Source organism: Mastigoproctus giganteus, chromosome 7 (genome assembly GCF_048544385.1).
Source record: "Mastigoproctus giganteus isolate SK-2022 chromosome 7, ASM4854438v1, whole genome shotgun sequence".
NCBI classification, from domain to species: Eukaryota; Metazoa; Arthropoda; class Arachnida; order Uropygi; family Thelyphonidae; genus Mastigoproctus; species Mastigoproctus giganteus.
Genome location: NC_143581.1, coordinates 147,763,931 through 147,779,367, shown reverse-complemented (window position 1 = coordinate 147,779,367; position 15,437 = coordinate 147,763,931). Strand labels below are relative to the sequence as shown.

General features: G+C 36.2%; 1 protein-coding gene across 1 annotated transcript in view; it reads left to right on the top strand.

Annotated features, from left to right (window-relative positions):
- LOC150083254 (insulin-like peptide receptor) overlaps window positions 1-15,437 on the top strand; it is a 503,669-nt gene that overhangs the window by 372,117 nt on the left and 116,115 nt on the right. Inside the window, exon 19 of the mRNA XM_090378451.1 lies at window positions 665-807. Within this exon, the coding sequence (XP_090234577.1) occupies window positions 665-807 (143 nt within the window). The remainder of the gene's footprint in view (window positions 1-664; window positions 808-15,437) is intronic.

Below are 15,437 nucleotides of genomic sequence, written 5' to 3'. Positions count from 1 at the left end.
GCAAATACATACCTTTATGTAACCACCACCATCATCAGTAAACTAGCAGGATACTATATAGGCTGTTAAGGTCGAGGGTCCCACACCACTAATGTGAAATAGAGTTCAGTTTTATACATTGATATTTTCAATGTTTGTTCATTTCTCAGGAAATTTTTGTGAAGTGAAAAATATGTTATGATTGTCTTAGAGCACTGTTTCTGTGCTACTGCATGAAGAACATCTTTCTCTTCAAACCTGAAGCAAGCAAGACATGACCCAGATTCAGTTAAAGTGATCAAATGACACATAGACATCGTGTGAATTATTACAATGAGTGGGCAAATGAAATTACCTATTTCCCTTGATTAGATTGAACTACATAATCTTTCATGCAATTGTACACTTTATGACCCGTGTTTCTTAGAATATTAGATCTCAAAAATCCTGTAAAGACTGTATCGCTGGATTTACGAAAGTTAGCTATATTTGCAATATAAGTATGCATTCATATGCATAAATATTTATATTAGCCTCACATATAAATAAATTAATGAAATTTTCTTTTTCTGAGACTGAATTATATAAATTTTTATATGCAGCTAATCTCTCTCTCTCTCTCAATAAGAAAAAAGTTAATTTTTTTTAATGTTTTCAAAATGTAACCATTCTCCCACATTTTCAGTATATGAGCCAGATGAATGGGAAGTGCCACGTGAAAATATTGCTCTCCTCAAGGAACTTGGACAGGGATCTTTCGGAATGGTTTATGAAGGAGAAATTACAGATATCAGAGAAGAAAAACAAGTGGTGAGATGTGCTGTGAAGGTAAGTGAAGAGTAAAATATTATTATAAAAGTAATTTAAATAACTAATTCTTTTATTTGTACATGTACCATAGATAGGACATGAAAATAAGGCATTGTCCCATAATTATACTGGTATTAGAATAATGAGATTGTTGAAAAATGAGTTTTACAAATTTTTCATACATAAGTAAAAGTAATTGCTCTGTCAATAATGAACACATGAATCTCACACACAATCTCGAGGCATCCTTAACGTAGTTCCAAAATTTATATGGATCAAAGCATGACTATGATAACATTTTTTTTTCTCTACTTTCTGAAATCCTGTATTAGTTCATTGTCATGAAAAGGAATCCACTTCTACCATAAACATACAAGTTTCAAAATTCACTCTTCAGCGAGCTGTACTAAATTATAAAAATTATTTTAAGATTTTAAAAAAGCTGAAAAAAAAACAAAAACAGACCTATAAAACTAAGTATATTAGCCCGACAGTAATAGTGTGTAGTGAAATAAGTGTTTGGTATGTCACAGAAGATCCAACTCATCTTAAAATGTTTAAGCACAGGCAATTAAATATAGTTCTCAATGAAAAAACTTTTTTTTGTCGATGCAATAAGTTTCTCTGGAACTTTAAAATCTTATGACCTTAATGATAATAGTGCATTCTTTTATTTATTTTTGTAATCTAAGTGGTCAAAATATTTCTCTTTTTAAGTGAATATTTCTAAATTAACATACATATGTTTTTTCTGGCCACTAATGTCATGACTGTCTTAAATGCTAAATACTAAATTATGTAAATTGTATATTTACAGTTAATGATAGTAAATTATTCATTTCATTTATAAATATTTTTGCCATTTACTGCTCATTATAATCACTTTCCTAAAAGTGAAAGAAAAATTAAACTTTACTGGTACACAATTTAGTATGCATTGCAAGAAACATAAAACTACTGTGGCGAGCTTCTCTAGCACCAATGATCTACAGCAATGTAATAAGCACGGCTATACCATTTGACAAAAAGTATGAATTTTTGGACAGAGCCGAAATCCACTCAGAAGGAATTTTGAGCATGGCTGTTACAGTTGTTGAACTTAACTAGAGTTTGTTGCAGCTGACCCACCATTTGTAATTTCATTTAGAGGTACTGAAGAGTACAATGGAATGTGATTTTTTTAAAACAAAATGCGCGCGTACACACAAACAAACAAAATAAAATAAAATTATTTTTTTTACATTTATTCTTATTTAAATTATATATATGTGTGTGTGAAATATATTGGAGGGGTATTACCCCATGTCATCACTTATGGGTTAGTCACAAGACAATTCCTTCTATTATACTAAGCTTACAAATTGAAGGGTTTGATCTCTCACTTGCAGTGCCTCCACAAGTCAAAGCTATTAACAAGATTGTTTTGCCCCTGCAGAAATGTTATTTATGTTCTCACTCCAGTTGAGAGGAAGAAAACGATTGTTCACATCATCTTTTCAAATGGACTCTGTATCCAGGCACAGGCTATCAGTCATTTGGTGCAAGTAAGTCCTGCTGCACCACACAAAAAAAAATAATAATAAATTAATTAAAAATAAAAAAATAAACTACGTTTTTGGTTTTTTTTTCCTTTACTCATGCCTTTGGTGGAACAGTCATTTCAGTTTGCATTCCAACAGAACGCTTCCCTACAAATTTTTCAGCATATATGATGGCTTGTTGCTGCTTATCAGTTTAACTGCTTTCCTTGCCTCTCTCAATAGAATAATTTGTCTAAATTGGTCTTTAGTCTGCATCCTTTTTTCTCCCTTCCACTGCTGTCATGGTTTTAAATATCCCCTGGGTGCTCTCCTTGACAGTTGATCCTTTTCCCTTTTCTTTTTTTTTTTAATGAAAACCCCAAGCACAAAAGGTATTAAAATCAATAGTACTTAGTACCATGCATGGGTTGGGAAGGTGAGAGAAGATATTGTTAGCATTAGACCTGAATTTCTGTAGTCTGTAATTTTCAGGAAATAATTATGAATGGAGACTGTTCCAGAAAATGGAAGGTAAAGGAATAAATGAGGAAAAAGAAAAGATGGTTCTCTGAGTTAGAAATTGGACAGTAAAAGGATATTGACTGGTTATGGCACATGTTCAGACTGGTTTGGAAGAGAGATCGGGAATTATGGAAGATAATTCAGAAGAACAGTGCCCATTGAAGTATCTATAGAAAAAGCATGCAGCATAAACAAAACATCTATGAGACAGAGAGTGGAGAGGCTTTGTAAGAGATAGTCATTAATTAATCTAACTCTCATCTTTTGAATGTAATCTACAAACCTGAGAGAGATTATGGAAGAAAAATGTTCAAATATTCCATGCATTTGCAATTTTTAAGAGCGAGTAGCTGTTCGTAATAAAAATAACACTGAGAGCAGAAGAGAAAAGCCAGATTTTTGGTGCAGAGGAAGCAATATTTGTGATGTGTTTATTTATGCCAAGAGAGATTAAAAGTCAGGGTAATCCCTAACAGAGATAAATGATCTTGCCTAGAAATCGAATTGACATTGAAGATAAGCATAGGAGCAGAAGAATCCTTGGCAAAGGTAAAGAAAGCCAACACGAGCACTACGAGAAACATCGGATAACTTGCGGGGAAAATTAGTTTCCCGATGCAGCACTGTAGCGCTGCTTGCTCGGTAAACAGACAGTATGTGTTATCGGTCTGGAGCAAAGTCGAGAATGATATATTGATTGACAGGTAGGCGTGGCAAACGATGTGCTGATTGGTGCATGAAGACAACACACGATAACATCAGTTTAGATTCACTTTAGTAGCACTCAGCACTAATGGTAACTTGCCCTAATGAACCATAATGTGTGTATATGTATATATATATATGGAGCTTGAACTCCTCACAAAGTGGAAGGGGTAACCTAGCCTTTTTTCTTTAGAATCACAGTCATATTTAGAAATACATTCATAAAAAAATAAATTTTTTTATGACTATTTTTATTTTCTTGTTCGATAATATGCCCTAATGGTGAAAAAAGGTCAGGTTACACCTGATCTTTTTTTCCACTTGAATCCCATGGGAGCTTGAACCCCTCCCGAAATGGAGGTGATAACCTATTGTTGAACTGAATTGTTTATTAATAAAATATTAATTTTTTATTATTGTACTTTTATTTTTAAAGACACTCGTGCGGATATACACATATCATAATGTCAATAGCTATTCACTATATATATATATAAATATATATAAAGAATCTTTCTTTCTTTCTTTTCCTGTTATTTCCTAACCTAACGTTTAAGGTTAGGTCACAAAATATAAGGAAACCTTTTCCATTAATTCCTAACCTATCATTTAAGGTCAAGTTACGAAATATAACGAAAAATAAAGAAACCTTTCCTTTTTTCGTAACCAAACCTAAATCAACAATATAGTAAAAACACTCATGAACTCCAAAAATCTGCATTTAATAATGAGAAAAAAACATAATGAAGGACATAAAAATGAACAGAACGAAAATTTTATTAATTTAGTTTTCATCAAAAAATCAACCAACGTTTTATTTTCCTTACAAATTTCTTCCATCTTTAAAAGATTCATCACTACTATTACCTGTTTACCGTTCATCACAAAACTATTATGCACCGTTCTTTACTCATAAATACTCATTATAATGCCAACCAATGACTACACAGTAGCTTGTCGTCTGTCGCGCCCACCACCAATCATTTCATCGTTTGCCACGCCTACCTCTCAACCAATATATCCTTCTCGATTTCGGCTCCAGACCAATAACACCTACCGTCTGTTTACCTAGTGAGCAGTGCTAGAGTCCAGTTTTGGGAAACTAATTTTCTGCATAAGTTATCTGCGTTTCTAGTCATTCTCATGTTGCCTTTCTTTACCTTAGCTGAATCCTTTTTGTGAGATATAAGACAGGACTGAAATCCACTAAGTTATTATCTTTGCCCCACTGGGGAATTACCTGCAGATCAGCATTTAAGGAATTGATAAGTGATATTCAAGAAGTTGAAGCTGTTTATGTGGAGCAAAGTTTCTCAAACTAGAAGGTGGAATGTAATGTGCTGTCATCAGCAAACTGTGGATAGGATTTAGTACTACCCACAGTCAATGGAAATTCATTAATACAAAAGAGGAAAAGCATTAGCATTACTAGTGGCACATGACGTAAGAAAGGAAGCTTATACAACATCAGCCAAAAAAAAAACCCTTCCCATTCAGTCCAAAAATTTGTCCAGTTTTTCCTTGAATCTATTTAAACTATCAAACTTTCACAACAACAACAGATGGAAGTTTGTTCCAGCAATCAACTATGCACAAATTAAAGCAAATTTTCACACAGCTATTCTGCAATTGTCTTTCCTCAGCTTGAATTTATTCTCCTTCAAGTACATAATCTGAACAAAAGGAAGAATCCCATCAGCATTGAGCTTGCTCAAAACCATTGAAAGCCTTATACAACCGAATCAGATCACCTCGCAGGTGCCTAGTCTCCAGATGCCACAATTTCCAGAATTTAAACTTTCTTTGTAAGAGCACCCCTTTGTTCCCCTTCTCTGTACTCATTCCAGCAGCTCTACATCCTTTGTAAAAAGATGCCTCCAGACCTCCATGCAGTACTCAAGGAGTGGCCTGACCATTGCCTTATAACATGGGATAATCAGTTCCATATCCCTGCTAGCAAAATTCCTGTATATCATTCACAGGGCCCATTGACCTGCTCTGGAAGCCTATATGCACTGTGCAGAAAACTTCATATCTTTTTCTTCCTCCACTACCCTGAGTATAGTACTACATAGTTAGTACTTATCTCTGGGGTTACTGCTACCCATATGCAGTATTTAGCATTTGTCAATATTAAACTTTAATTGCCACTTCTCAGCTCATCTGTTCAACTTTTCTAGATTCTTTCACAGTAGCATACTGTCATTAACAATCCTGCCAACCTTGACATTAATCCTGATATACCTTTCATCAATATCAATGATAAATATACAAAACCACGATGAGCTCAATACCAAATCCTGGTGATCTATACCAATAACATTAGTTCACAAAGAGCAGTGTTCATTGATTGCATTCTCTGTTTTCTCCCACTTAACCATCCTTTTATCCATTGTAGCAACTTTTCCTTAATGCCATACTGCACCAATTTCTACAGTACTGCTCCCTGTGTAGTAGTTTCAAAAGCTTTCCTAAAATCCAAGTATATGATATCAAAATTATTTTTTGCATCCAGTTCCTTTGTGACCACATCATAGTATCCAGTCAGACTGTTGTTGTTGTTGTTATTTGGTTTTTTTTTTTTTTTTTAGGAGCATTAGCAACTAAGGCCATATTGCTCGGGGATATGTAATGGTCATTCCCTGGCCTTTCCGCCTCCTCCGTATTTGGTGGATCATGGGCTCAAAACACGGTCTAATCAAAAAGTATGTGCTAAGCACTGCTGCTCCTGCCCACCTGGCTATGGCGGTGCCCCAGTCAGACTGGTCAGACAAGACTTTCCCTTAACAAACCCATGATTTGTCTGAATTATTACTGCAGTCTTGTCTAGATGATCCTGCAATGCTTCTTTAACCAGTGACTCCATTATTTTCCCCGGAGCAAAAGTTAAACTAATAGGTCTGTAATTACTCATTTAACCTTTTGATACCCCTTTGTGAATTGGAGATACATTTGCACATCTCCAGTTCATGGGGACCTCCATGAGTCCAACAATGCTTTAATAATTATGGCTAAGGGTTTGCTTACTTCCTTTGCTGCCTCTTTTAATACAACTAGATAGATCCCATCCATCCCCAGTGTCTTCCATATGTCTCACTTCAACAATTTCTCCTTCACTTTGCTCTCAGTTATTACAAAATCATTTAACTCCCTGTTAGAATTTAATAAGCTTCTGTTCTCCACTTCTCAACAGAATTTATCATGTGTGAATGTAGATGCAAAATACTCATTCAGTTTTTCGGCTATCTGAGCAGGATCATCAATAGTCAAACCATCATTATCAATTGGACCAATCTGATTCATCCCGTTCCTTCTAGAGTTGATATAAGTAAAGAAGTCTTTGCATCTTTTGCCAAAGATTTCTTGTAATCTGCCTTTGCTGCTTAACCTACTTTGTGACTTGATTACAGACTAGCTTATATCTACCATAGGTTTCTGTGTCGCCTGAAAATTTATATACATACCATGCATTTTTCTTCTCTGCCACGAGTCTTATTATTTCATCTGACATCCATTCCTGCCTAAACCTTGAACAGTATTTTTCAGTTGGTATGATAAGTCTAGTAGCTTCCAAGATTAATTCCTTGCATAATTCCCATTTAAAATTTGCTATTGGTAACATCATTAGTTGGTCCCACTGTATAGAATTTAAAAAATCTCTGAGACCACTGTAGTCAACTTTACGAAAGCAAAAACCCTTTCCTTTATCCCTGATGGTAATCACATCTTTAAGTAAATACTACATCAGCAAACTGTGATCACTATCATCTAGTGGTTCCTTTATCTATAAGTTCTTAATGCATGAATAATCACTGCTGCTAATCAGATAAAGCATATGGCTTCCTCTGGTTGCCTCTCAAACATGCTGCTGTAGAAAGAAATCATCTATTAAATCCACAAAAGTCTTGCTAGTGTGCAAGTGACCAACCCACAAGTTCCAGTCAATATCTGGGAAGTTAAAATCCCCCATTATAAGAAATTCTGATTTACTGTCCCACTATATTTCTCTGTATAGTTGTTCACTGTACTCATCACAGTCATTTGTCTAATAACACACTCCTACGCTCATTTTTGTTTTCCCAGTACTTAGAAAGGTTGTTTGTGAGAAAAACATCAAGCATGTTGGCTGCATTGTTAGAGCTGTCTGGTATTCTGGTAGGTAAATGAACAAACTGTTTCGAGGTCAGTAGTAATTGCAAAAGCATCAGAATCTTGACCAGCTAGGTTCATGTGACTAGAAAATGGAAGCCAGCTGGAGTTGTGAACATTAAAATCGCCAAGGAAAATTACATCACTCTTATGAAAGTTGGACTGGAGAAAGTGAAGTTTCAAAGAGAGGAAATCAAACAGTTTGAAGTGATTAGTAGAGTTGGGAGAAACATAGAGGCAACAGATGAATTCGAGAGAAACTGATTTTTTTTTTTTTTTTTTTTTTTGATTTGGTAGTTGTTGGCGCATTGGCTTCTGTGGCCATATTGCACCTCCCAAGGTTTTTGCAGTACTTTGATCCAAGCCCGAGGCGGGAATCGAACCCGCGACCTTTGGGTTGCCAAGCAGGTACTTTACCCACTCGGCTAGAGAGAAACTGGTAGAGAGATTTAAGCCAGAGAAAATCGAAAAGAGGAGATTCCTAATTCTTAATTCTCTGACAGGGAATATCTGAACTGCCATATGCACAAGTACCACCTTTGACGGGAAAGGAATCATACAGCAAATGATTTGGACAGCTTAAATAAGCAGTGGTTGAATCAACTGATAACTGGGTTCTGTCAGAAAGGTACATGGGGTTTGGTAGACTGTAAGTGCAAATGGACATCAATGAAAATAGAACAGAGACCATGTATATTTGTGAAATGAACAAGAAAGTGTTTTTGAGTTTTAGGTCTTTTCACCGATATGTTTGTTCTATTAGTTTAACAATTCATGGTGTATTCAACAGTAAGAAAAGGTGGGGAGGGACATGTATGAAGTAATGAAATTTTTGGATATGGCATACACATGTTAAGAATATACCCAGCTCCTTGATATAACGTGGCCTCGACTATGCCCCTCACATAACACACTACTTAAGTTGGTTCGCACCTGGGTGGTCACACCCAGGTGCTGTGTTTCAGGACTTGCACATGGGGGATTGTACCCAGAGTTACTAACAGCCCACCATCATGAAGGTGGAAGCAGAGGTTCTGGCTGTCAGAGATCGACGGGACTTTGCCAAAATTAAGTCCATGTGACTTTAGTGTCACCCAAATATCAGTTTCAGTAGCATTTTAAACTTCCAGATAGCAAGCGCAGTTTGGCATATCTAAGAGAATGTCTGCGACAGCCTCAAGGACCAATAAAAAAAACAATAGTTATATCAGCTTATAAAGAAAAACAGTATAACAGTAGTATAAGATAATACTTCTAGACCATCTACTTGAATGTCTACATGGCACCACAGCGAGAGCTGTAAGCTGTATCTCAAGAATAGCAAACAGCATGAGAAGTGTTTTGCATACCTATCAACCTGAATGGTTTGGCAGCATTTGTATGTTTTTTTTTGTCGTTTTCTTCTGTGTATGGCCATACACTTGTTTTTTATGTTTCTTTTAATCCACTCAAAATTGACTAAATATACTTGCTGAATTTTTGCAGATTTGTGTTTCTTCCCCCATTTAAAAAATTTTTTTTTCTTTAAATCTCGGAAATCTATTTTTTTTTTTTTAACAAAATTTTACCAAGTTCAGGTCGCCTGAAACAGCTAATCAAAATATTCTCATAACCAGTACTTTTGCCACAAGTTTAACTTTGTTTACTGTATCATGCTTCGTGTGTAGACATCTCATAACCCGCACTTTTCATTGATTGTTTACCTTATGATTTATCAGAACTCTGACACTCTCTCTTATTATTACTAGAGACTAATTTCTTGTTTAGTAAGTTTTCCTTATTTTATGCATTAAATATTACTAGCCAATACATGTTTCCTTAAATGTTTTATATGTTCATGCACTTAACGCAGGAGGGGACAGTCACAATGGTATAACCACCATTCACAAATTCAAATTCTCACCCAACTTCTATGTTAAAAAAAAAATATATATATATATATATTTTTTTTAACATTTAATAAATAGTAAATATATTGTTTTTAATAAATTATTTACCAATTCAGGATTAACAGCAATTATTTATATAATAATTAATTGTTTTGTTTCAAGTATCTATCTTTGAACTTATTCAGGTGCCAAAATACTAAGTGAACAAAAATGAAATTGAAAAATGTTCTAATATCAATCGTACTACAATCATTATTTTTATAATTTTAATAGTTAATTGATCAGAAATTAGGTATCATGTTATTTTGATTTATACGTGTATAAATCAAATCAATTCATAGAACTGATTTTTAAAAATATTGTTATCCCTTCTAGATTCTGGAAAGTTTAAACTTTCCAGAAACTAGAAGATTTATATTTATTTTGTAGATTTATTGGATGACTGTTTTCTACAGCAACATGTTCGAGAGGCAACCAAAGGGAATAATTCTCTTGATCTAATTATGAGCAGTGATTCTTCATGTGTTAAGAATCTGCAGATAAAGGAACCACTAGGTGGCAGTGATCACAGTGTACTGATGTGGGATTTACTTAAAGATGTAACTACCATCAGGGGTAAGGGGAAGGGTTTTTGCTTTTGTAAAGGTAACTACAGTGGTCTCAGACAGTTTTTAAATTCTATACAGTGGGATCAACTGATGTCATTACCAACCATGAATTCCAAATGGGAAGCCATCAGGGACTTAATCTTGGAGGGTACTATGCTTTTCGTACCAACTAAGAAATACTGTTCAAGCCTAAATGGATATCAGATGAATTAATGCGACTCATGGCAGAGAAGAAAAATGCATGGGATGCATATAAATTATCAGGCGACACAGAAACCTATGGCAGATATAAGCTAGTCTGTAATCAAGTCACAAAGGAGGTTAGGCAGGCAAAGGCAGATTACGAGAAATCTTTGGCAAAGGGCACAAAGAAAAACAGCAAAGAGTTCTTTATTACATAAACTCTAGAACGAAGGGGATGAATCAGATTGGTCCACTTAACATAGATGGTTCGACTATTAATGATCCTGCTCAAGTAGCTGATAAACTGAATGAGTATTTTGCGTCCACATTCACACATGAGAAGTTATTCAAGGAGTGGAATGCCAGAAGTTTATCAAACTCTAACAGGGAGATAAGTGAGTTTGTAATAACTGAGAGTGAAGTGGAGGAGAAATTGTTGAAGATAAACATAAAAAAAAGCACCTGGTGCTGATGGAATCTATCCAGTTATAATGAAGGAGGCATCAAGAGAAGTAAGCAAACCCTTAGCCATGATTATGAGAGCATCCTTAGAGTCATGGGAGGTCCCCATGGACTGGAGATGTGCAAATCTGTCCCCAGTTCACAAAGAGGAATCAAAGGGTGACATGGGTAATTACAGACCTGTTAGCCTAACTTCTGTTCCAGGGAAAATAATGGAATCAAACATAAGGAAGGAGTCACTGGTTGAGGAAGCAATGCAGGATCATCTAGACAAGACTGCAATTATAATTCAGACACAGCATGGGTTTGTTAAGGGAAAGTCTTGTCTGACAAATTTGATTGGATATCATGATGTAGTCCGAAAGGAATTAGATGCAAAGAATAATTTTGATATCATATACTTAATTTTAGGAAACCTTTTGATACTGTGGCACATAGAAGACTACTGTACAAAGATTGGAGCAGTATTGTATAAGGGCAAGTTGATACAATGGGTAAAAGAATGGTTGAGCAGGAGAAGACAGAGAGTGGTTATCAATGGACATTGCTCTTCATGGACTAATGTTATTAGTGGAGTCCCCCAGAGTTTGGTGTTGGGCCCATTGTTGTTTTTGTTATTTATCACTGATATTGATTAAGATGTAAAAGTAAAGTAAAGTGCAGCCATTATCAACCCACTGCAGGATGGAAGCCTCCTCAACAATTCATGCTGAGGGAAATGGACCATAATCTGCCACGCTGGTCCAGTGTGGGTTGGCAGATCGACCGTATTCAGCAGTCAGGGGCTTGAACCCCGGTCTACTCAAAGAGCGTGTGCTACTGCATTCCCGCTCCTGCCCACTCGGCTACAGAGGCCGTGATTAAGATGTATCAGGGTTAATGTCTAAGTTTGCAGACCATACAAAGGTTGGCAGGGTTGTTAATGACAGTAATGATAGTACACTACTGCAATCAGAGTGTAGCGTATCAACTGGATGGTACTATACTCAGGGTAGTGGAGAATGAAAAGGACCTGGGGGTAATTATGCAGTGAGATATGAAGTTTTCTGTGCAGTGCAAAAAGGCTGCAAGAATAGTTCATGGTGTCTTGTCAATGATATACAGAAATTTTGCTAGCAGGGATAAGGAGGTTATTGTCTCCTTGTATAAGACAATGGTGAGGCCACACCTTGAGTACTGTATACAGGTCTGGAGGCCTCATTTTAGGAAAGATGTAGAACTGCTGGAAAGAGTACAGAGAAGGGCAGTGAGATTGGTGAGGGGAACAAAAGGTTGGTGTTACCAAGAAAGGCTTAAGTCTGCAAATTGCAGCTTCTGGAGACTAGGCACCTGCGAGGTGATCTAATTGAGGTGTATAAAGCCTTGAATGGATTGAGCAAGCTCAATGCTAATGGGATTCTTCTTCTTGCTCAGATTACTCACCTGAGGGGGGCATAAATTCAAATTGAGGAAAGACAATTGTAGAATAGATGTGTGGAAATTTGCCTTTAGCCAGCATGTGATTGATGGTTGGAACAAACTTCCATTTGTTGTGGTGAAAGTTAGCAACGTAAATAAGTTCAAGGCATAACTAAGGCAAACATTTGGAGTGAATGGATGGGTGAAATGGGAAGGGTGGTTTTTTTTTTTTTTTTTTTTGGCTGTTGCTATATAAGCTTGCTTTCTTGCATCGTACGAATGCTAATGCTAAGTATTTCTTCCATCAAATCTGAGCCTCATGCAAGTTTCAGGCTTACTGGATTCAAATGCTTTCCTGGCATTGTGGATGTATACTAATTAGGATTGACCCATGCTTTTTTACAAAATATGCAGTAAAGACATTAAAGTAGTGGCTTCAGACTTATATAACCTGAAAAAACACTTCAAGACAAAAATGCATTAAAAATGTTTGAAATAAAGAAGGGAGCATCCATCAAGAGATACTCTGCTCAGCCAATGCAAGAAGATGATTACTAGGGCTGAAGTTTTATTTGAAAATTTCATTGTCCAACACAACTTATCTGCTTCAGTAACTGATTACTTTTGTGACTTGGCAGCTGTAATGTTTCCTGACAGTGCTATTGCCAAAAAGATTCAGTCAAAATAGACCAAAACAACACTTATATATTAAAAACTGCTTGGTTCCACCTGCAAAAGAACTAGTTATCAAGCTGTGCAGAGAGAATCCATTCTCACTGATGATCATTGAATCAAATGACAGACTGAAAAATGATTAGCTATTATGGTGAGAGTTTTTGAAGATTGTGTGGAACACAGAAGAAGATTGCTGGACATACCAGTATGCAGCAGTGAAACCAGTGAAGCCATATTCCATGTTATTGACAATATTTTCAAAAGTTTAAATATCCCTTAGAGTAATTGTATGGGCTTTGCCAATGATAGTTGTAATGTCATGATAGGGATATCAAACTCTCTGATGACCAGGAGGAAGCAGAGAAATCCTGATGTTTTCAGTACTGGGTGCATTTTCAACCTGGCTAATCTCAGTGTGCACAAGATGGAATCAAGAAACTGAGTGTGCCAGTAGATCATCTTCTGGTGGATATTTATTACCATTTTGAGCACAGTGCTAAATGATGAAAAGAATTTAAGGATTTCTAGCTATTTGCTGAGGTGGAAGACCTCAGCGAATAGATGTGCGGAAATTTGCCTTTAGCCAGCGGGTGGTTAATTGCTGGAACAAACTTCCATGTCGTTGTGGAAGTTGATAGGTTAAATAAATTTAAGGAGGAACTGGACAGGCATTTGGAGGGAATGGTGTGATTTTTTTTTTTTTGGCTGATGCTGCATAAGCTCATACACTTGCTTTCTTGCATCACATGCCACTACTATTACCTGAACATACTTGAACACTGCCAGATCTGCTGGCTGTCACTGCACAGAGTGGTGAAAAGTTCCTCAACCATTATGCAGCTCTTTCATCTTATTTTGAAGGTCACAGTGACAGATAAAGAAAATGCATGCAAACTGTAGGAGGTTGATGAATGCGGACACACTGACTTCATTTTTGTAGAGGCTTTAAGCTCTACAAAAATGATACTGGTTGTAGAGGCTTTAAGCTCGGTGACAGCATTTTGTAAAGTATAAACAGTGCTTGTGTTGCTTAACAGAGCACTCTAAACCAAAAGAGGAAAGTAAAGTTTTAAAAATATAAAAATATGTCTCTATATATGTTTAATTAATTTGTATATGTCAATTTGAAGTGCTGGTCAAGACATCAAAGGCGGATATTGTTGGAATATCAGAGATGTGGTGTCACACAAATATAAGGAATGCAGAATTTGAATTTTGAGAGTACAATGTGTACAGAAAAGACAAACAGAATAGGAAGGGAGAAGGGGTTATGCTGTTACTTAAGAAACACATAAAATCTAAGGCAGTGCATCCGGTTTACATGGGTGGCAAGTGCAATGATGAGTCAGTTTGGTGTGACATAAGCACTGGAAAAGAAAAAATAAGGGTAGTAGTTTGTTATACACTTAATGACTCTGATGAGTATGATGAACAACTGTGCAGAGAAATTGTGGGCCAGTAAATCAGACATTCTGATTGTGGATTGGTCACTTGCACACAAGCAAGACTTTTGTGGATTTATTAGATGACTGTTTTCTACAGCAGCATGTTCGAGAGGCAACGAGAGGGAGTAATATTCTTAATCTGATTATGAGCAGTGATTATTCATGCATTAAGAATCTGCAGATAAAGGAACCACTAGATGTCAGTGATCACAGTGTACTGATGGGGAATTTATTTAAAGATGTAAATACCATCATGGGTAAAGGGAAAGGTTTTTGCTTTCAAGGTGACTATGGTAGTCTCAGATAGTTTTTAAATTCTATACAGTGGGACCAACTGATGGTGTTACCAACAGAAAATTCTAAATGAATTCAGATGATGTTACCAACAGAAAATTCTAAATGAATTTTCTGTTGGTAACATCATCTGAAATGCAGCCAGTGAATTAATCTTGGAAGCTACTAGGCTTTTCATACCAACTAAGAAATACTGTTCAAGTTTTAAGCCTAAATGGATATCACACGAACTAATGAGACTCGTGACAGAGAAGAAAAATGCATGGATTCATATAAATTATCAGGCAACGGAGAAGCCTATTAGCATTAGCAAAGGCACATAATGCAAGAAAGCAAGCTTATATAGCATCAGCCAAAAAAAAAAAAATCCCTTATTTCACCCATCCACTCGCTCCAAATGTTTGTCAAGTTCTGCCTTGAATCTATTTAAGCTATCAAGTTTGTTCCAGCAATCAACCACCGACTGGCGACAGGCAAACTTCAGCACATCTATCCTACAACCATCTTGCCTCAATTAGAATTTATGCCATCTCAGGTGATTATTCTGAGCAAGAGGAAGAATCCCATCCGCATTGAGCATGCTCAAACCATTTAAGGCTTTATACACCTCAATCATATCACCTCATAGGTGCCTAGTCTCCAGACACTGTAATTTGCAAAACTTAAGCCTTTCTTCACAAGAGCAACCCTTTGTTCCATTCACTAATCTTGTTGCCCTTCTCTGTACTCACTCCAACAGCTCTACATCATTCTTAAAATGAGGCCTCCAGACCTGTACGCAGTACTCAAGGTGTGGCC